The sequence below is a fragment of the Ambystoma mexicanum genome, chromosome 11 (assembly GCF_040938575.1).
Source record: "Ambystoma mexicanum isolate Mex_15411 chromosome 11, UKY_AmexF1_1, whole genome shotgun sequence".
Classification (NCBI taxonomy): Eukaryota; Metazoa; Chordata; class Amphibia; order Caudata; family Ambystomatidae; genus Ambystoma; species Ambystoma mexicanum.
Genome location: NC_090934.1, coordinates 164,872,234 through 164,895,772, shown reverse-complemented (window position 1 = coordinate 164,895,772; position 23,539 = coordinate 164,872,234). Strand labels below are relative to the sequence as shown.

The 23,539-nt window shown below is 46.7% G+C and overlaps 1 protein-coding gene across 2 annotated transcripts in view; it reads left to right on the top strand.

The window, feature by feature from the left end:
- TMEM30B (transmembrane protein 30B) overlaps nt 1–23,539 on the top strand; it is a 270,478-nt gene that overhangs the window by 61,894 nt on the left and 185,045 nt on the right. For both annotated transcript variants that reach the window (XM_069622706.1, XM_069622707.1), the window contains exons 2-3: nt 1,893–2,101; nt 17,132–17,236. In XM_069622706.1, the coding sequence (XP_069478807.1) occupies nt 1,893–2,101; nt 17,132–17,236 (314 nt within the window). The remainder of the gene's footprint in view (nt 1–1,892; nt 2,102–17,131; nt 17,237–23,539) is intronic.

The window sequence follows — 23,539 nt, the reverse complement described above, 5'->3', positions numbered from 1 at the left end:
GCTGCTCTGCACTTGTGTTTCCGAGAGCCCAGGTTGGAGTCATACCAGGAGATGCACTTGGAGGCAGATGTCCTGCAGAGCCTCATGACCTCAGCAAGGATGTCCAGAGTGTTGGAGATGGAGAGTTGAAGGTTAGTAAGGGCTGTGTCACAGTGAGTCGAAGGCAGGAGTAGGAGGGGGAGTGAAGGTGGCGGCAAAAGCAGCAACTGACACTCACTTCATGGGCCGAATGACCGAGAAGGAGACTAGCAGTGCAGCTGGGGGCTTAGCCAGGGGACACAGGAGGTCAAGGTGAGAGGACACAAGAGAATGATCAGACCAGGAGAGAGGAGTAATGAGAGGGTTGGAGATGGGGATGTCTGCAGAGATGAGAACATCCAAGGTGTGTCCGGCTGAGTGTGTTGGACCAGAGGGAAGAATGGAGAGGCAAAGAGAGTCTCGGAGGTTGCGGAAATGTCCAGAGGCTGCATCAGGGGAGTCAAGGTGAATATTGAAGTCTTCGAGGAGGAGATGCTTGGGGGTAGAGGCCAGGAGAGAAGTGAGGTCAGCCCACGCTGAGATGAAGAAGCACACTTGGCCAGGGGGCCTGTAGATGGTGGCAAGCATCAGATAGACGACAGGAGTGACACCAAGCCTGCATATGAGGCATTCAAAAGTGGAGTAGGCCTGATTGGGTATGATGGTAGCAGGGACCCACTCTGGGAAGATCAGGGCCACGCCACCCCGGACCGGTTAGGCCCTGATTTTGATTTTGAAGTCCTCGGGGAGGAGAGTGTCAAAACCTGTGATAGAGCTGGCAGTGAACCACGACTCACTGACAGTGAGGACGTTGAGGTCTTCAAGAAGGTGGCAGATCTCAGGGGAGTGTTTGACTGCAGAGCAAAAGTTGACGGTAACTAAGTGGAGCAGGTTGCCACTTTTTAATGTCTTCCGAGGAGGGGTACAGAAGTCGGTGGTGGCAGAGGGGCCAGTTATTAACATATATTAAAGTACTGTCAAAAGATTTGCTTTTATAATATTGTATAAGAAGGACTTGTGTTACAAGCAGGGGTGACATTTTGCATTTCTTTCAAAACAAATGACAAAATAATTTAGTCCAGCTATAAAATCTCGGGAGGATAGCTCAGGGGCAACGCACTCGCCTTGGAAGCAAGAAGACGGGGAGCAACACATGTTTGTTCCCCGGGTCCGCACTTAGAAACTTCTGGGTATTAAGAGCATTATAAATAACCAATCATATCATAATCATATAACAAATAATAAATATTTCAAAATCTTTAGTTTCGAGATTTTGATTTAGTATACTCTTTTAGTTTAGAGAGAATTGCATAATTAATTGAATAACATGAAAATAGTGCTATTATCATAGTCATGTATTTGTTTCAATATTTCCCGTTTGTCAAATTAACTATGATCAATTTTCATAGTAATACAAGTCTAGATTGCTTCAGAATTGCAGAGAGTTGTGTACCCTGAGCAGCCTACTTCCCTGTACGATTTCTGAGGTAAAGGATGGCGCTGCGCAGGACCGGAATGTTTTTTCGAAGACCTTTGCATTAAACTGGATCATTGATGCATTTGTGAATACATAATTGCACAGCACATAAATCCAGTCAAAGTGCATTAATTAAGGGGATGCTACCGCTAAATGGCACTTTGCATGTGGGCAGTATATGTCTTTGCCTTGAGCAGGGGTCTGCGAGCTTTGGCTCAAACAGATGTTTTGGACTGACTCTCATGATCCCTCACCACTGACTGCTGGCTAGGGCTGATGGGGAGTTGGTTGCAGCCCAACACATCTGGAGAAGCAAAGGTTACATACCCCTTCTCAAGAGATATACCTCTGAAATAAATGGAGCATTAACTTTTTGTTGGTTTTTTTCTTCCCTTAGGGATTGTTTCTGACATGTCCAAAAGCAAAAATACTCCTGCTCTGAAAAATAGTCCTGATAACACAGCCTTCACGCAACAGAGGCTTCCTGCATGGCAGCCGCTCCTATCCGCCAGCATCGTCCTGCCAATTTTCTTCATCTCTGGATTGGCATTCATTGGGGTTGGGGTTGGATTGTACTACTCCTCCAACAGTATCCGAGAGATTGAGGTATGTGAAACCAATGAAATGAACCTTTTTTAAATGAACACTTGCTTTCATAGAATTTCAGCATCAGCAATCTCTACATAGCCCTGTACAGACAATCAAAAAAGATGGCATTGGATCAATTTCAGTCCATCTTGATGTCTAGGTCACATCTCTGTAAAAACACATTGTGTGTTCTATTTCTGCATCACCAGTCCTGCATTTAAGTCATGCTCCCAAGAACCTATGTTCCCTACTATGCCAAAGTTCTAGATCTGGGTCTTCAAGTGCGACTGTAATCCCTAACAGAATCCTACAGAAACGTGCCCTTCTTGATCTTTCCACTGTGACCACCCTATTACTTGTGCTGTCGCATCTCGAATGTGTAACGAATGCTCTATGGGCTCCCAACATTTGTGATGTATCATCTTCAGAGTGCTCTTGTAGTGCAGGTGCATGCCTGCTTCTCTACCTGCAAAGTCCAAAACCTATTCCTTTTGATCTTGAATCGCTGCACTTGTGACTGGATGCAAGAAACAAGTCCTGTACTAGGACATATATCCCTGAAGGACATATTCACTTAATACTCTCCCTCCCGCCCCCCACCCTCCACCCTGGGTGTCAACTCGGTTCGGAAGATTTGCCGTTTTTGTTCTAGAAAGGCAACATCTGGCAGCAATTGAATGGAATGACCTTCACCGAACGCCATACTAGGCATCCATATTAACATTGGCAAGGTTTGTACCGGCAAGTGAAAAGCTTAGTTAATCACCCCCCAATGTTAGTATGTTGACCCAGTAAGGCAAGCAGCTTGACCAAAAACTATTAACGAAACCCCACAATAGGTTCTCACTCTGAGAAACGGTTCTGTACTCAACCAAAAATGAACACTAGAAATTCCAGTCTTATTCATCAAGCCAGTAAGGCTATGCATAGGATATGTCACAAACAGAATAATTTGCTTTTTTAAGTCTTCAACATTGGTTAGAAGGTTGTACCTTTTGCGATCTCCAGATTGAAAGCAATTTAAAAAAAAAAAAGCCCTGTCGAGTATACTAGTACCACATGTTGTCGATTAGATTACTGGGGCTGCGTCCAATATACATTCAAGAGAGTAAATGAACAGCTCAAACCCAAGCCCCGAGGAGTATCTGAGCAGCTTACCAAATATTAAATAAAAATGCACCAATTTTCAAAATAAACGTTTTTCAAGCACCCAAAGCTACAATAAAGCCTAGAACATTCAGGGTGGAGGGAAACAACAGCGTAAATACCCCCAAATAACCTATAAACCAGCCAACGAACCACCTAAAATATTTCTTTATAGCATGAAATCAGAACTGCGCACTTATTTAATGAATAATATCTGTTGTTCCCACGGAAGCTTAGTAGTGTGGGGCCTAAACACGGTTACGGAAGGAAATCCACAGCACTGGTGCCTAATGAGAAAAACTCTAAGAAGGTTTCTCGTTTTTCATGTGGAATTCCCAGCCTTAAGACTTCATCGCTTCTAGTCATCTGCTAACCACTGGAAAGGTTTACTTTAAATTCTACCAATATTGGTGACATGATCAAATGATTTTTTTTTCCACCTACAATTAGCAATTGAGCATTAATCCTCGGATAAAAGCCGTAGGAATTATTCTATTGCCATTTGTCTTGAAATCGAGCGTGGTTGAAGTTTGGGTTGTAGTACCCCTACGAGGTATGCACCAAAGTCAGCCAAAAGTATGTTCAAGGAATGTCAAATGTGACTCAAATATTCGCCAGTGATCTTCTGCAAGGTGATTTCAGAAATGTGAGCCCCAAGAGTTAGAACTCATCCAATGAGCACAAATACAAGCTCAGATCTATGGGGTGTGCCCCACCCTTGAGGATTTCAATCACATTTTAGCTCTCTGTGCAACACCAGCGGAGAATATCCCTTTTGCAAATCGGTCTGATCACGCTTATAGGGGCAGCCTGGCCTGAAATGGCAGGCAAATGTCCTCTGAGCACGAGTGTCTACGACACTTGTTTCTACCTCCTTGGGTCCCATCATGGAGGTGAAGTTGTCTCTAGGCACAGAGAGCAAGATTTCTTTGTCCCTAGTCCCAACTCTCTTAGGGTGAACACCCCCCCCCCCCCCAAGTGATTCAAAATGAGCCAACCTTGAGTAATCCTCTAATGAGAAGAATTTCAAACTAAAATAGCTTGATCTGCAAGTTCCAATCCACTCTGGGGGGCAGTCTCGATCACATTTCAGGCATGTGCCTTACCGGAGGGCAGTCTCAATCATATTTCAGGCCTGTGCCTTACCAGAGGGCAGTCTTGATAACATTTCAGGCCTGTACCTTACTGGGGGCAGTCTTGATCACATTTCAGGCCTGTGCCTTACCAGAGGAGAATATCGGTTTGTCTAGTGGGGCAGCCGTACCGCTGCCGCACCTCACTGATGAAACACAACCAAGCGGAAACATGCATCTGAGATACCATTGGTGCTCTTGATCCGAGAGGTTCCGGCTGTGCTAACCGTATCGTAGGCTTCAGACTGGTAGACAAATGGATATTTTCTTCTGGTATGGCACAGTGAGCTAGTGTTCCTCCTGAGTGAGTTACAGCTAATAGAAAAAGATACTTTAGATGTTGCCCCTTCTCGGTATATGATTTCTGATATAGTAGCAAATATTCCCTATATGTACATGCATAGCATCAATGGGGCTAATATTTGTGTGCATTTCACAATGACGCGAAAAGATTAAAAAAAAGGATAAACCCTTAATTTTAGCGCACCTTATTATTAGACTCAAGGGATCTATACTGTTATGCAAGATCATATGCAGTACCCTTTGGGTGCACTACAATAACCTTGACCTCCTGGCAATGGCACCCTGCCTTTGGTATAAGTCTGAATTAGTTGGTAGTGTGGTCGAGCAGCCAGGCTTATCTCAAGAGGGGTCAATGTGAGCAGTAATGTTGTGACACAGAGTTTCACAGTACAGTTATTTAAACAGACACTTACACTCTTCTTGATAAAACAATAATTGATTTCACAGTCAGTTGTATAAGCCTTCTTAAGAAGGGAGCAATATCTATGTAACAATTAAAATACACTTCAAAACACGCTCTCAGCTTCTCTAAATCAGATGATACCTTTTGGGGCTGGCACACAGACACTTCCTACACCCTTAGGTGACTTAATAGCTAGGACACTGTGGACATTAATTTATCACTGGTACATTTAGAGCAATACTGAGTTTGGTGTAAAAGATAGAATCGAGGAATAAAACAAAGTTTAACAAATAATTCATAAACAGGTAAGTACTTTTGAAACCTTTCCTTCAGTAAATTGGCCCTTTCCTGGGGGAAAAGATAAAGCACAGAGTCAGAGGTAAAGAAGTGTCTCGCAGGGCCAGGACAGCCAATGTTAATTGCACAATGTCAAGGTGAGCTGGAGATCTTCTTTGCAGGTAGGTAAAAAGTCTTGCACAATGTTTTCAGAATTGTTTGTAGAAAATAGAACAATTGAAGGGCCACAAGCTGGGAGGCTTGTGAAAGGCATAGCTTCTACAGGGTAACCAAGACAGGTCTCAACTGAGAGCAAGTAAGGCTACACAACAAGAGGTAGACTGTACAGTACCTTTGGTTAGAAGAAATGGTCCCAGTTGGCTTCTGTTCCTGTGCAGCTCTGCAGATCCTGTTGTTCCTGGGCCTCAGCCGTGGGGACAAGAGGGAGGACGTCTGGGGGCTCCTGCTCTGCAATGGGACGATCAGCGTCCGCAATGGGCAAACTTCAATTCAGCGGTCCTTCAGTGTTTTAGCTCCTTGCGTCTGACACCAAATAGCAACACTGCAGTTCTCGGATACCACTTCAGACTTTCCTTGCTTCTGGAGTCCAGAACTCTGTTTAGGTGGCTCAGGCTTGGTCAGTCCTGCATCAGGGAAGTCCGGAAGATCTTCCTAGCACTCGGGTCTGACAACGCACACAATCTGGTGTTCCTCTCCCTGGCACTTTGGTCCCTGTAGCAGCATCAGTAGAAATACAACCAGCTTTGAGAGGATGGGCTTACTTTGGAGTTGATTGGTCCCACCAATTCAAAGGGAGAAGTCGTCCTTGCAGGGCTTCTCTAGCTGAGGTGAATTCGGAGCTTCAGCAGCAGGGCTTCACCAGGCAACACACTGTCCAGGAGTTGCACAGGCATCGCTTCCAAGTTCTTATTCGGATTCCTTCGTCCAGTGGTCGACTCAGCCTTCCAAGCCAAAAAGCCTCTCCTTTTATGCAGGTTTCTCCCATTCATTCCAGCCTAGCTGTCAATCACACAGCAGGGTGGCTGTCCTTACCGGACAGCCAGCCGGCCAATCACCTTTGGGTGCATTCCCTGTAACCAAGGGGTTCAAGCACAGGAAGTTTTCGGGTACCTCCCTCACCTCCTGCCCCTACCAGACATACTGGAGCCAGAGGCGGCCTTCACTTGTGAATTCCGGCAAAGACAAAACGAACAAAGAGACCAATCCTGGTTTGGCGCACAGAATAAATCTCAAGAAGGACCTTTCCAACAAGAAATGCAGAAAAAAGAAGACTGGGCCATTTTGACGAAATGGGCACCCATGGGTGCCTTACTGCAGCTGTGAACGCAGCCCTTGGTAAAAAAAAACACAATGGTAGTAAAAAGGTAAACCACTGCCACCAGCCATTAATTGTAGAAAGGGGTAACCTAAGAAATGTTACGTCAGAAACTAGACAAAGGGGATACTACGTAACCCCTCCATCACTCTATGGTAAGATAGTGTGTGCTGGGTCTAGAAAGTTAAGTAAAGTCAATTTTACTTTACTGATTCCAAGATGGCAGCCAGCACGGAGTAGCTGTGCTGATGGCGCTCCCTGGACCCGGCTGAAGGGAAGGTGCCCACCACCCCCTCGACGGACCTGTGCGGGCGCTGCTTGGACCCCCCACGAAACTCTGGGGGAGTCGGAGAAAGTTGGCGGCGTGTGTAGAGTCGGAGCCACCGCGCGGGTGGGAGTGCGCCGCCGCGTCCGACGAGCGGAGAAGGAGCTGCTGGGGCGGCCGCCGCGGGACCATATGTCTGCGGCGCGCTGTTGTTGGAGCCTGGGGGAGGCAGCGCCGCATCGTGAGGAGTCGCCGTGGGCCTGTTCCCGTGGGGGGCACGGCAGCGGGGCTTGACCCGTGGAGGAGCGTTGCAGCCTGGGGGAGGCTCGTCTCGCCCTCATCGCCGCCGCTCACCAGAGAGAGGGACACCAGAGAGCAGAAGCATCCTGGGGAGACCGAATCCGGTGGCGGGCCCGGTGGGGAGCAGCCCCCGCGACCAGGGGCTACGTGGCATGCTGAAGGAGGAGAGCCCGGAGGAGGCGGCGGCGGGGAGTGGGGGCATTCCTGCCCGGCTCCTACTGGAGGGAGTGCCCTGTGAGAGGAGGACACAATCAGCCACCAGGTGAGGGCCCCGGGGCGGCGTCTGGAGGTGGTGTACCCCTAAAGTGTTGGGCGAGGGGACGTGAGGCGGTTGACCTGCCTGCCTAGATCCGCGGGCGAATTTAGGACCTGCTCCCCGCTACCCCCGGGGGTGGAAGAAGGGCCCGGAGGACATCGCTCACCCCCAGGGCCTAGCGGGGCGCGGGAGGGCCCGCAAGTTGTCATTGGGAGTGCGGCCAGCGCAGTGAGGAGCATCTCACCCCCCCAATGGGAGATATAGAGGGGCACCTCGGTGCAGATCCAGGAGATTGGATTGTGTGGATCCTCTGGCAATCGGGGGATGAAGTGAGGCTGCGTGAGTGATCCTGGGGCCAGCGTTTGTCCTTGGTTAAAGGCCGGGAGGGAGTCGGACGAGAACCTGAGCTGCCCCCCCAGAGGAGATTTTCTCAGCATGACCACAAGGCCCAAGGGCAGAAAGGGAAGGCACTCGCAGACCTCTGGAGACAGCACCGGTACTCTACGCGCCATGTGGTCGGCACAAAGCCTGAAGGAGGGGTCTGGGTCCTCGGGAGGGGGGGGGGGGCGGAGCAGCAGGCGAAGACTCCGCTCCAGGGCAGGCAGAGGACTTGGCAAATATGCCCAAGCGGGAGTTCCTCAGAGAACTGAATTCCCTGCAGGCAAATCTGACTAAGAGTTTTCAAGAGCAATTTCAGCTGTTGCGCACAGACTTGAGCGAAGCTGTGGGGGAGTTAAAGCAGGAGATGCGTCAACTGGGGGAGAGGACTGACATCCTGGAGAAAGGTCTCCAAGAGGCGGATAGAGAGAACGCGGCAAATAGTGAAGCTATAGAGAGGCTGGATGTCGCCACCAGGAATCTTGAACTTCAAGTGGAAGACCTGGAAAATAGGTCTCGCAGGGTCAACATTCGGGTCAAAATGCTACCTGAATCGGTGTCACATAAGTCTTTGAAAGCAGTGATCCAGGGTATTTTTGCTGACATATTGGGCACGGGCTGCCCGGAAACGGTGGAGCTAGATCGAGTGCACAGAACCGGTCGACTGATCAAAGGCCAGGCGGCGAAACCAAGGGATGTCCTAGCCGCTTTTGCTCGATATGCCCAGAAGGAAGCGGTTCTCAGAGAGGCGAGACTACGAGAGCCAATTATGTTTGAGGGTCAGAGGATCGCTCTCCTTCAAGATTTGGTGAACAGCACTCTCCTAAAGAGGCGACTGATGGGCCCGGTGGTAAAGGTCCTCAATGAGAGATCGATTCGCTACAGGTTGACCTTTCCCTTTGGCTTGCTCTTTGACTGGGAGGGGTCCCAGAGGCGAATTTCATCCCTCCAGGAAGGGGCTGCTCTGCTTCACATCGAATTGGAGGATTCCCCCCCCCCACCCCCCCCCCCCCCCCCCGAGTGCGGGAATTCCGGGCACGAGTGGCCGCTCCGGCTCGAGGCCCTGGGACTGGACGACGGTCCGAGAAAGGAGGAGAAGAGGCACCAGGGGAAACACTCGGCCGAGGGAGGGAGCTCCCGGCGATACAAACAGTGCTTCTCCTATGCAGCCTTGATTTGACGTATGGAGAAAGGGGTGGTGGGCCTCTATAGGGTGTCTTAGCTGACTCCCCCTGCTTTCAGCGATTTTTCTCTACTGAGGGTTCCCTTAGGTGGCTAACGCATAATGTTCGGGGGTTGAATACCCCCCTCAAAAGGAAAAAGTTGGAGCACTTCACACAAAAGGAGAAGCCAGATATTATGGGGCTCCAGGAGACGCATCTACTTCACAGGGACTTAGGGCAGGGGAGACTGCAGGGTTTTGATCAGATTTTGCACGCCTCGAGCCACTGCAAAGCTAGGGGGGTAGCCCTGGCAATTAGGAATACGGTAGACTTCAAACTCGAGGGAGTGCTTAGAGACAAGGAAGGGAGGTATATCATAGCTAAAGGGAAGGGTCAAGGGGTCCCTCTGACAATAGCGGTAGTATACGCTCCCAACTCGGGCCAGGATCCCTTTCTGCGGTGGGTCTTGGAGCTGCTGGAAGAGTTCTAGTGGGGTCATATTGTTCTTCTTGGTGATCTCAACATTGCCTGGGATAAGGGCAAGGATAGAACAGGAGGTAGCAGGGAGGGAGGAGGAGCTATAATGTCAACTGATTTGAAAGAAAGGGTCGGTAGGATGGGGTTACGTGACGCTTGGAGGGAGCTTAGGGGTGATGAGGAAGGCCATACTTTCCTGTCGGGCGTCCATGGTTCGCAATCTAGAATTGATTATATATGGGTTTCGGCTGCATTAGTTGGAGCGATTCGGGAAGTCTGCACGGGGCCGATGGGGATTGCGGACCATAAAATAGTCTCCTTAGTGATGGATGTGGGTCAGAGAAGAAAGGGAATCTGGGGTTGGAAACTCCCTGCGGCCATCTTGAGGGATCCAGTAATCAGGAAAGATATTGAAGAGAAGATTAAGCTCTTTTTTGACACCAACAAGAGGGAGGATACTGGGGAAGACGTGCGGTGGGATGCCTTTAAGGCCACTCTTAGGGGAGAATTAATAGCGCTATCCACCCACCGGGTGAAACAACCGCAAGTGTTGGAATCGCAGTTAGAAGCTGAAGTGGAGGTGGCTAGGCAGGCGGCTGGGGACACTCCCTCTCGCAGAGCAATGCGGGAATATAGAAGGGCTGTTGGGCAGCTGGAACTTCTGCGCACTAAGAAGGCAGAAGGGGCCTTGCTGTCGGTGCGTCAACAGTATTACGCAAAGGCCAATAAATCCGGCGCCCTGCTGGTGCGATTACTGAGTGGTAAAAGGGCGAGAAATGCAATTACGGCGTTAAGGTTGCCAGCGGGGGAGCGGGTCTCGGACCAGGAAGGGGTCCAGGAAGCTTTTGCCGAGTACTATGAGTCACTCCTATGCCACCCAGCATCCCCCAAGTGAGAAACAGGAGGACTTCCTCCAGAAGGTCCACTTAAGGGAAATTAGCAGTGTGGTACGTGAAGTCCTCAATCGAGAAATTGTAGAGGACGAGGTGCGGGGGGTGATAAGGGCCCTGCCGCCAGGTAAGGCCCCAGGCCCAGACGGTTATACGGCCGCCTTTTATAAACTGTTCAGTGTGCAATTAACCCCACACCTCACCTCGTTATTTAACTCATTTCGCCTCTCGGGCAAAATCACGCCCTCCATGGAAGAGGCCAAAGTCACCAAATCTTGAAGCCCAATAAAAACCCAGAAGACGGAGCTTCATATCGCCCCATAGCGCTGATTAATTTAGATGCTAAGATCTTCACTAAGATCCTGGCCAATAGGCTTGACTCTGTCCTCCCGGACCTGATACACCCTGATCAAGCTGGGTTTATCAAGGGCAGACAAACTGCGGACCACATTCGTCGAGTGGCCCATGTAGTCGAGAAGGTCCAGAAAACGCACACCCCCGCAGTCCTGGTAGCTCTGGACGCAGAGAAGGCTTTTGACCGCGTTGAGTGGTCCTTCCTTTTTCAGACAATGGAAAAAATGGGGCTTGGTGGGGACTTTCTGACGTTGGTCAAGGCTAATTATCAAGCGCCCTCCATCAGAGTAATTGTGAACTGGAGTGCCTCTAGGAAAATATCTCTGCAGAGGGGGACAAAGCAAGGATGTCCCCTTTCCCCAATACTATTTGCGCTCTATTTGGAGCCACTTCTCCAGGCCATTCGGGAGGCAAGGGACATCCAGGGGATTCCATTTGGAGGGGAGCAGCTTAGGGTAGCAGCCTTTGCTGATGACATGCTGCTCATGCTCACAGCCCCTCGGAATTCATTGCAGGCTAGCGTGGCCCTTTTAGAGACCTTTGGTTCGGCCTCGGGTTTGAAAATGAACGCCAACAAATCCGAGGTCCTGAACTTAACGCGCGGACCAGCGGAAAGGGAGAGTTTGCGGGCGGCTACTGGCTTTCTGTGGAGCCCGGGTGGGATTCGTTACCTAGGGGTGAGAATTACGGCTACCCTGGCTGGATGGTTTCGGGCTAATTTCCCTCCGCTTCTTAAGGCTATTAAGAGGGATTTCCTGAAGTGGAGAGAGTTGAGGGTTTCATGGTTGGGGCGGATAGCCGCGGTTAAAATGGTTACACTTCCACGGCTCTTGTACCTATTCCAAGCTGTCCCGCTTCCTGTGCCGGCTAGTTATTTCAAGGAACTGGAAACCCTGACCAGGGAATTCATCTGGGAAGGCAAAAGGCCTAGGATGGGAACCCGAATTATGATGGCATCGAAGAGTGCGGGAGGTCTAGCATTGCCGAATTTTAGACGTTATTATGAGGCATCCCAGCTGCGAATTATTAGGGAATGGTTGAAGGGGGAGGAAGGAACGCGGGACAAATTGTGGGTGCGGATGGATAGGGCCGTAGCACACCGAAACCTAGCGGAAGTAATGTGGCTCCCGAAGCAACACAGACCGGGTCATCTTTACGAGAGCACCATCACCAAACTGATGACTGACACTTGGGATAGGCTAGTGAAATTAGAAGGGATTACCACATTCCAGTCTCCCTTCACCCCCATATTCGGCAACGGGGACTTTTCCCCGGGAGTGGAGAAAGGAGCTTTTGCGAATTGGCAGGAAGGGGGCTGTCGGAAATTGTGCAATATGTTTTCTGGAGGGGAAGTGTTATCGTTTAACGACTGTAAGAAGCACTTTGCAGTACAAGAAAGAGAGAGGTTGAGGTATGCTCAGATTCGCCATTGGGTTCTCTACCCAGGGATCAAGAAAGCGGCGACAAGGGACCTGACGCCCTTTGAAAAATTCCTGCTCACGAATGACGGGGCGAGAGGCCTCATCTCCAACATTTATAAGGCTCTGGCTGGCACTAATGAGGGGGTCCAATGGGCATACATGCGAGAGTGGGAGGGGGCTCTCGGACGCCGGATCTGCCGGACGGACTGGGGGAAGTTGTGGAGGAGAATTCCTAAACTGGTCAAGGCGCCCCAACTACAAGAGACATGGTATAAGATCATGTTTAGGTGGCATTACACCCCTGCCCGGCTCAATAGATTTTTTTCCTACTGTGTCGAGGTTGTGCTGGAGGGGCTGCGGGATGGCGGGCTCCGCGGAGCACATTTGGTGGGACTGCCCCAAGCTAACATCGTTCTGGGGGGAGGTGAGGGAGGCACAGGGACTGGCCTTTGGGCTGGGGGACGGGAGGACTCCAGCGCACATTCTCTTGGGTGGCTGGGTGGACTCTGAGGCAGGTGAACCTAGAGGAAGAGAAAAAGCTATCGTTATTACGACTCTTGCCGCTATGCAGCTAATAGCCCAGAGATGGAAAGGCTCAGAGGTTCCCAAGATACAGGACTGGTTCCGAAAACTGTGGGAGATAGTGGCTCTGGAATGGGCGACTTATGCCATGGACAACAAGGCCGAGAGCTTCGCGGCAGACTGGGGGGGAACTACTGCAGGTTCTTAAAGACGATTATAAGGTGATGTGGTGCCCACAGCGACTGAGGCTTCTGGATTTGCAATGACTGTGGGTTTTTTTTTTTTTTCTAAACTGGTCGATGGGTGAAGGGGATTAGCTTGTTGCCGAGAGGGGGGGACATGGGGGGGTGGGGGGGGAGGGGGAGGGGATTGTTTGCTTGTTATTTTGTGAAAATCAATAAAAAGAGTTTACAAAAAAATTTTTTTTACTTTACTGCTCTTGGAAACAGTAGTTTATCCAAGAGAAGGTATTTAAACCTTTGGGAAATCTAAGAGACTTCCCTGTGCCACTGCACTGAAGGAGCTGTGTGACACATATGGAGTTTGTCAGACTCCAAAGTCAAAAGAAACACAGAAAACACATAGAATTAAAAGTACAAAGTCCCAAAGTTCAGCAAAAGAGCTGGGGGTCTCTAAGGCGGAAGGAATTTAGCACTAAACTAAAAATTCTCCCTAACATGTACTACCCTTTGTGTTTAATTCAAGAGGATGGACTGAAATGGTCCGATTGTTACCACGTTACCGGAGATGTTGCAGGAGCGGGCTCGGTTCATGCCAGCCACTCTGCAATTTGGCGGGAACTGGAAACCTAATCACGAGCAGAGTTCTTTTATTTATTCATATATTTGGACCATGAGGAGAGTCTTGTTAAACACTGCTGCAAGGCTGGGTGATTATTCAATTTGCGCAGGTGTGCCCCAAGCGAGTTCCAGAGGTACCTAGCCTGAATTGTGAATGCACGCCTTCCTTGCCTTGTGAGACAGGCTTTGGGTGGAACAAGTATTTCTGTTAGTTGTGTGCCTTTGGAGCTTTGTAAAGGAATCTCTTAAGGGCACGTGCCGTGGACGGTGTATAAGGATTTGAAATAAGCTCCCTCTGGGGTGGGAAGACGACCGAGGGGTCGATTGCTGGAGAATTATGATCCTGGCCTCTTCGCTGGAAGAGGTGGTGGGCCGACACATTTTGGCCCAGCGGAAAGCTGCACATTTTGGTTTGGGTATTCTAAGATGGTGCCTCAATAGATGGGACATGATGCGATGAATGCAAAGAGAATGGTTATTTTGTGGTTATTTGTGGAGAAGTCCATGAAGCAGTGGAATGTTCCGAGGGAGAATAACCCGTTTCCAGCGAACAAACTGTTTTTAGGATCAAATGTGAGTTTTGAATTGGCGAGTGGCCCCAAGTTGCTGACTTTTTGTACTGTGGTGGGGAAATGCCCCAGGGATTGAGTACCAATGTTTTTGGCTCCAGGATGATGGACCATTCAGGGTTGAATGAAATGATCTCCGCTTTCACAAGGTTCAGTTTCAGTCTGTTTGCGGTCATGCTTTCGTCATACAGTTGATTTACTTGGTTGCAAAGTTATCAAAGTATCCCTCTAGTCTTGGATGGAATTGCTAGGCCTGTAGCCACCTCCTTCTTATCACCAGGTGTTCTGTTCCATGACCACATATTGATATGAGCGTATTGTGAGCCTTGATTTATTAAATTTCCTTCCGCAATCCATTGTATCTTGTAAAATTCATTACTGGCAAGCCCATTACTAAAACTTTAAAAATGCCATCCCTTTGACTAGCCATCATACATTATGAAAAGTGAGCATTGGCAATGCCAACCGTTTGGGCTTTGTGTAGTCATGGGAAAGGCACTTGCCAAGCACTGCTGTAGTGGTATTAACTGCCCATCGATGGTAACTGGTGCAAAATAGGCACCTAACAGCAGTGGCTGGCAAACGTCTAATAATTATACACAGACCAAAACTGTTGGCTTTGCCATTGCTTATTTTTAACAAGACTTCAGTGAAGGACATGCATGGTGCTTATAAATCGAGTGGCTGAAGGCAGACCTGGTTAAGACATTTTTATTGCACCATTAGCAGATTTACAACTCCAATTAACTCTCATAAGACTGCTTTGAAAAACACTGGCAGGCATTTCGAGTGCAAAGTTGGATGATGAGGCTTGATTAAAATGAGCTTGGCGAGTACCCATGAGGTGGTGTTTTCGGCAGGAACTGAGTGGGAATGGCCATTGGGATTAGCATGGCCATGGGACAATCAATGGATTGGCAAATTACCAAACCCCTTCAAGCTTTGTGTCCCTCCTCATATGTCATTTCTCCCTATGTGTACTCTAATGCATAGATTCGGCTTATAGGTGGTGCCTAATGGCTCAAACTAATAAAAGCAGAAAGGGGAAAAGCAGAATTTGCGACAGAAGAGTAGAAACAACCAGAAAAATAGCATTCCATTTCATCCTCCAAGCTCCGCCTCTGCATTTCTGTTTTTCATTTGAGCTGTTCAGCCATAAAAAACAAGAGGAAGGGAAAGGCTGCCCCTAATTTTATGAGTGGAGTTTGAGGTTTTGTTTGATTATTTATTAGTAGAGAGGAAGATAGAGCGGCATGTTGGGCACCCATGTTTATTTACTGTGTGAAACATGTAGGCATTAGTCTGTGGAGGACAGACCTCAGGTAAACAGGTTAAGCTCTGTAGTAGGGAGACTACGCTTAGCATAACAACTAAATGCTTAATGATCAGGGTTACTAAAGATTTTCGATGCCTGTTTGGCAATGGGCCTACAGAAAAAGCTGATTCAATATAGGTTTAATGGACAATCCTTTGTCAGTCAGCCGGAGAGCAGTTAGAATGCATTTAAATGCTTTCATTATCCCCTAAAATGATGTTCAGATTCCATAATCCCATGTTTTCCCACTGTTCTGAAGTGCTTGCCTCCGAGATGGCCAGAGTGGACGTTAGCGGGAAGAACATACCGTTTTATTCTAAGGCTTGACGATCGGTATTGGTAAGCTGTATACTTGCTTTGACATCTTTCAAAACCCACTCCAGGCAGAACCATGTTAGTTAAATAGTGGTAGGCTGTATCACAATATTTCAGGTGGAATATAAACAAATGAAAATAGGGAATTCAGTCAAGGAAGTTCATCCCCTTTATCTCCCCTGTTTCCCCTGAGTAGCTGTTTGAGGTTGTAACTACATTTAATGATCGTTGACTTACAGGTAACACATAGCTAAGTGAACAACAGTGTTGGCTACAAATATCTATGTTAATGGGATTCAAATGTGTGCCGTATGTATATAGCACACGGATTCCCTGCCGTAGTCTCATAAACCTGCTAATTTATGCCAGATTGCATGCAAACAGGTGCTGACGAAGCCCTTGCAAACTGTTTGGAATCCCCACGCCTAGACGCGCAGAGCATACCAACTCTGATGAGAAGCATTCATTGTTTCAAAAAGGAATCTGCATGATTGGGTTCCAAAAACCCATGCAAATCCTCAAAGATTTTGGCACGTAATCCGGGAGACAAACCCTCATCAATAGAGGGATGAAAGAAAGACTGCTGTAGCATGAATGTAAAGTCCACCACACGCCTTCACAAAAGTTCTAAAGGAAATACCTCAATTAGCAATTTTACTATTTGATAATGGGGTTTTAGATTTTTTTCCAGGCCTATTCTTTCTCTTTTAGGAATTGTAAGAGAATTTCAACTAAAATGCATCCAGGGACTCCAGAAGGGTCCCTGCATGTATAACTGCTAAGATCATTGCTCTGAATGTCTTGTGTAAGGGGATGTAATGTCCAATTCAAGTGCCCACAGAAAGGAGTCCTCCTTGGGAGTGCAAATCTTAAGAGGAAAACCTCCTGAAGGTACAATTCAGCCAAATTGTACAGTACAAAGGGGAAAACATAAACTGAGAAATAGTCATAATGAGCTCCCTTAGAAAATCGAAGTCCAACCATAAATAAAAACCATCTGAGAACCAGAAATCCTGTTCAAGGAGCAGCTAACGAAGAGGGGTATCTCTGTGTAAAAAAAAAAAAAAAAAAAAAAAAAAAAGGTAAGATTTGTGTTTCAGTAATGTGCCATGCTAAAAATCCTTTACACCGTTTGAGAAGTCATTAAGGTCATATTATGCAGATAACAAATGCCTGCAGTCGTTCCCCCGTCCCGCCCGCTAAATACATATGGAATGTCCCATGTGTTCTACATATATACTTGAGCAACTGCATTGGTAGAGGTTTGTGGCTATGTGCCCAAAGGGAAAGCATATTGCGTGTTTAAATGACTACCTGAATGGGCACACTTTGCATGAAAGTGGGCTTCTAATTGTCAAATTTTCAGGTCGGAAGTCCTGTTTCGGATGAAAGTTTAAATGTATTTTCCCATTTGTGTTTCTTTCAGCTGGACTATACTGGGACTAATGGATCCACAGCGCCCTGCTCCAACTGTGTAGGGGCCCAACAATGTGGGTGTCAGTTGAATTTTACTATCTCTACGTTTTTTCCGGTAAGTTTTCCCATTTTTGCTAAGTAATGAGGAATGTTTTATCGGGTACAAAAGGAAATGGATACACCGACTAGATACCCTAACACTCAGCGGTCGGAATATTGATAGTGACCTTCATAGGTTCTATGATTATACCCTCTGTCTATTATTGTTAATTGGTTTACCCATTTTGGCTCCACTTGTGATTATGCTTTATTCAACAGCAATTTACTGCTGAACTCCATTTGTGCTTAATATATATTATGTATATATTCTCTCTTGTTCTTTTCCTTTCTTGTTTTATGTCTCTTACTAGGATGACAATACAGAAGGTCTAATAAATAATCCAATTAATTGTACTATGCTTTAATAATGCTAAAGATAATTATGTGTTATTTATATAGCCCCTTAATCCAAAGCGCTTTACTGAGCACATATTTACATACAATACCACCCACACCGAAATTGGTACTCATTTATCGCCCTCGCAAGGATGAAAGGCTGAGTTGACCTTGCCGGGATTCGAACCTGCGACCTGCAGATCACGCTCAGATCGCAGCAGTGAGCAATCAACCGGCAAATTACACTGTCATTTGTTATACTTATTCTGCACTGCATATTGAGTCATGCCTTGATGCCATGTATTGATAAAATATATGCGAGTGTGTCACATGTTTTATGTGGATTAACCATTATGACTAACTGACACTTATAGAAGTAGCATACTTTAATATACTAATACAATATGGTGCTCTTCAAGCCCCCCACCCTCCACTCACTATTTGTGAAGGTATTATAGTGCTTTCATGCAGGATTTGACCCAGTTACACGAATGGACAATTTCTGCACCTGCTCTTTGTCACGTTCTGAAGCAAGGTTCTGCAATATTCTGAGCCCATTACACTTTGTAAGTGAGAAACGATTGTTGACATAAGGACATGCATCCTTATGTTATAAAATAGATTTGGTATTGAAGCGCATAACGCACCCCTATACCCTGCCTCGTGTTGGTGTTGTACCCCTGGCCGAGCTGCCTTGACATGATCAACCCTAACATCTTACATAGGCCAATAGTGGTGGTGCACTACTAAAAATAATTGTTAATTTAACGGTCTGCTCAGTCAACAGCAGAATGAGTAAGGGAGTAGACTGACCATGAACCATAATTGCAGTCATCTGTGATCCCTCTTAAAGTTCTATCGCAAGATTCCTGGGTTGCATGCATTGTCCCAAGCGAACAGAGCAATTTCCCAGAATCCGAGTGATTTGCCCACGGCTGAAATTACTGCGGGCAAATCGTTTGCATGAGAAAGGTGCGAACTACCAAAAGTTTGCACCTTTCTCATGCGAACACACATACAAACTCACACACCCACACACACACAACACACCCATAACACTCCCCCCCCCCCACCCACACCGACACCCCCAATATAAACAAACCCCACTTACCTTCATCTTTTCGCTGGGTTCCTGCAGCGCCAGTTCCATTTCACTTCCGTGATCCGGAACCGGCGCTGCAGGGTCCTTTTCTTCTCTTTTTTTTTTTCTTTTTTAAACGGAGGGCTGCGGTGGTGTCCCCCGCTGCCCCTGCTCACTATACCATCAAGTATATTGAGGATGTAGGATAGGATTACAAACTTGTAGAAGTCTTTAATTCTCTGCCAAGTGTAAATTCTAATTGGTATAGTAAGTGTTGTTTGCCATCAAATTGTTGTCTGGGGGATCACTAAATCTGTAAAAATGTTTCTAAATATTTGAGCTACAAACTTTAGTGTAAATGGATCCTATTGTAGCTCAAATATTTAGAAATGCATGATTTACCAAAATAAATATTCCAACTAGCATTAGTCAGTACCGGCACAAGTCGTACTAACTTTCAATATGGAGCCATTGAGTAAAATGATTTGAAAGGAGTGATGGAGAAGTGTGTAGATTGCCTCCCTAATTTAGAGTGATGTTGCCCGAAGCGCATTCATTCAGTCTTGGGATCCTCTGCACCTCGTCTCACCTGGTGATAGAAATGGCGCAGGTCAGACTGGTCTTGTCGGGTCCCTGCCTATCTTTGAAACTAGAATTTCAGGTGATTGACACGTTAAGCTGTACCTGCTCATGGCAGCAGGGTCGCAGTCGTACGCACATGTTTCTCTAGGCAGCTAGTGGATATGTGGGATGGGTGCATGCCTGCCACCTACGCCTGCACATGGGGGCCAGGCTACTGCCCCCACAAGGTTCATGTCTTACAAATCATGAGAACATTAAGTTGTGGGCCATTATCAACACATTGCGCACTGTTGAGTTTGCCTTGTGCAAAAAGGAATCTGATCCTATCTAATACTATTTCTTTCTTTTCTTAAAATTCTTCAGACAGAAATAATGTAGAGAAGGGCTAGAGGGTATAGGGTCATCTACGTACGTCTCCTGTAATATGTCAAGGATCCCATCACCATAATATGTGTCAGTTAATGTAGTCATTTTTTCTGTTTAATCTAGGAATTCTGTCAAATGTACCATCTTTGAATTTTTGCCTTAGATTTGAATATTGTGAATACATTTCCCATAGGCATGTGCACCAAATGCATAGGTGTCCCAACAGACTAATCGCTTGGAGAACCAGTGCAGTAGTGGATCATACTCCCGACGGTTAGGAAAGATTGTCCTTTTGCACCATTCCCTTCATAGATTTCTATGCGACCCTCAGTCTTTTTGCTTGTTTTGAACCCTGTCATGGCTCTTGGGCAGTCAGTAAAGCTCTTGCCTGTTATGCTGATTCTTAAGAGGAAACTGACTAGTCCCAAAGACTGTCTGTGTCTCCCTTTATGGATTCTTCTATTTTTACAATTGCACGCATCACCTGACAGTGAAGTGCAGTTCAGATACCTTATAGCCTTATAACTCTTTATATAATGGCTTTTTGATTACTTTACCAATGTGGCTAAGATAAGGTAGTGGCAGATGTGCCATTTTTACAGTGATGTTGTTCTCATGCATGTTTGAATTTACCGCAAATGGTTATTAAAGGTGGCTAGCACCCTAAAATAGCTGTACCACAAGAGTTGCTCTTGTTCTTTGTCCATATTGGTGTTGGCCTTCTTCCTGCCTTTCTATGGTCAGGAAATGCTTTATATAGAAACCACTTTCCCGGCGAAAGCTGCTGCATTCGCGAGCAAGCTGGCTTTGTGTGTGTGTGTGAGCCAGAGGAGGGGGCTGGGACTGTCTGGTCCCAGTCCACATCCTCTGGCGCCTGAAAGTCTGTGGATGGATGGATGGATGGATGGATGGATGGATGGATGGATGGATGTGATGACCAGTGGTTGTCCATGATTTCAGAACCCAGGGCTGTTTGAATGTTGCAGATCCTCGGCATTAGTGGGCTTGGGCTTGCTCCCAGCCTTAATCTTGGATAAAGGGAGGGCTTGTGCCACTGTTCATTAGATCATCATTAGGCAAGTTAACCTCCCTGTTCTCTCCCCCTCACCCCGCGATTATTAGGGTAACATTGGGAGAAAGGTCCTGACCCTAACCTACTCTGACCTGACCTCTGGTGGTGGGACCTGGGTAAAGGATCCTTTCCTACCCTATTGATTAGGACAGAGTTGAGTAATTAGCTGAACTTTACTAAATACAGATAGAACTTTCTAAAAGCACCATCCATCACCGCCCACTGTATCATTTTGAAATAGACTCGCCTGAAGAAGCTATACTTTGGAACTTTTGGGCACAAGGCCCCATACCATGTTATGGTTGGACTTATTTACGATTGAGGGACGAGTTCTTTGCCGCTGCCTTTTGGTTCCTTGCATCTGACTAAGCACCTGGATTGCACTGGAAATTGATTCAATGTAATTCTATTCTCCAAATGGTGAATGTGTGTGTATATATACTCACACTTTTCCTGAGGCTAAGACTTGACGGCTCTGCTAGTTTAGCTTGATTCTTGATTGGGTTTTTGCTAACCTTCCAGTGTCGTTCCTGTTCATCATAAATGGGGGGGACGGAAGGGGGCCTCAACAAAATCTACCCATCAAGGGCTGATTTGGGAAATTAATTTCAACACCTACCTGTGTAAAAAGTCTCCACTAAATATGCAGCTACTAACTGGGCCGATGAGTCTGCTTTACTTTCTTGTAGACCTATCCAAATGAGGCTTCCTGATTAAGTGAGGACACTATTTAATGGGCTCTGTTCCACCCCACCGCTATCATCAGCAGTGTTTGTAGAATAAGGGATGGATAAGAAAATGCACTACATGATGTTGAAGAACAGAAGGATCTTTATCTCCAGTGGTGTGTTGAGTACAGGTGTTGCTGCATTTGTTTCCTTGCTCTGTTATTCACACAATTTAGTTTGCACCTGCTGCCTCAGTGCATCTTTTAACTGTCTTGTTAGGTGAGGTTCTCACAATTCTCATGCAGCTGAAAATCCGCCATTTTGATCTTGAAACATGGGTATAGAAAGGACACTGTGGGGTATTCATGGTATCTTGTGTTGAGGCCATGTGTGACCCCCCTGGCCCCCCACTCCCCTGGAAGCAAGGTTTAGAGCACATTAATGTGTCCACCTGCCAGCTAAAGTATATGGGACCGTATCTTGTTGGACAGGTTCTAGCAGGTAACCAAGTGGCAGGACCTCATGGGTGAGGCACTAGTGTCAGCTGACCTCTTCAGTGGTCTCCTCAAAAGACTGAACCACGTGAGACCTCTGACAGCAGCTGCTACTATATTGGATGAAGAATTCCCCATCAAATGCTTGGCTGTGACTGTTGCAATGATCAATGATTGCACTGCACTTTTCACTCAGCCAGTCCAACATGTACAACATTGAATGCCATCAGGTATCAATTGTAACACTTCTCTGATGGGGTGGTACCTTAATTTGAGTAGATTTCACAATCTACCCGCACAAGATTTGGAGATATGTATGTTTGGATAATTTTTACAGACTGGGGCCGATCCAATATAAAGGTCTCACATTTATCAGTCCCACTCCCACCATCTAAAACCAGATTCAAGCTATTTTGTTGCTAGACTAGAGCATAATGTAATTCACAAATGATCCCTCTTTCGTAATACAAGGGATGCTCCGCTCTGCTGCCAAATCCAAGCTAACAATGAAATGTGAAGAAAATCCTAGTCTGCGCAACTTTCTTTCCCACAAAATAGAACAAACCAGGCCTAATTTCAAAACCATCACTTTCCCCAAGCAAACACCCAACTTTCAATAAACTGTTTCAAAGTAATACCTTTTAGTTAAATTCAATTTCTAGCAAAGATTTAGAATAGCCACATGTATCTGCAACCTTACCATCCCACTTGTTCAGGAGGCGTAAAGCAAGCAGGAGGATAAATGTGGTATCTCCCAAACCCAATCTTCTTCTTCTAGTACACCTACCATCCTATCTAGGGGCTCGTCCTGTAAATTACAATCTTTGCCCCAATTATGTTCATCTCTCTTGGGTCCTCTCTACTCTGCATTTCAATCCTTTTCTTCACAAGATAAAATGTGTTCAACCCATTTCCTGGTTGTTGCTTATTGCAAAGATCCTATTATAAAGATTAATTAAAAGCAATTTCAATCCATGGTTAAACTTAATATGTAACTCTGGTATATATCTGCTGTTAACACTGATTACACCAGTTGTGGCATTCATAGATGAATCAACCCAAATTATGAGCCGCCACATGGTCTATCCCCCTGGCCTTTGTGGGCAGAGTTATCGTATGTGGCATAGCCCTTCAAATGTATCGAAGACCGGGCCCAAATCGCTTGGTGACGTATGATCTGGTGGGATCTTTATAAAACTGCACCAACGATCGTCGGATACATTTTTAGCCAGGCCAGTTATAGTTCATGGATGTCATTTGGCGGTCATGGCTGCAACCCTGGTGACTCCCCTGCCACGCCAGCTGAAGGATTGCCGAGGCAGGGCTCCTGTGCGCTGGTGCAGAAACCAGGAAGTGTTCTATGCTTCCTGGTCTATGTTCTTGTGCGCGCCATCCAGAGAGGAGTTCAGAAGCAGGATTCAGACACGCGCTGACTCAGAGGTAAGTGGAAGAAAAATGTAATTTTCTATGTGTTCACATATGTTTTATGCATGTGTGAATGAGCAAGTATTTAATGTATGGTTGGTTGGGTGTGTGTGAATGAGCGAGTGAATGCTGCATGAATGCTATTTTGAATGCCTGAATAGGTGTGTGCTTGAGCATGTAAATGGTATGTGAATCCTTTTTTTTAAATGAATGCTGTGTGAATGTGTGAATAAACATGGGTGAGCTTGTGTTGGGTTTGTGCCATCCTGGCAGGCTGATTTGGGTGGTAGGGGGT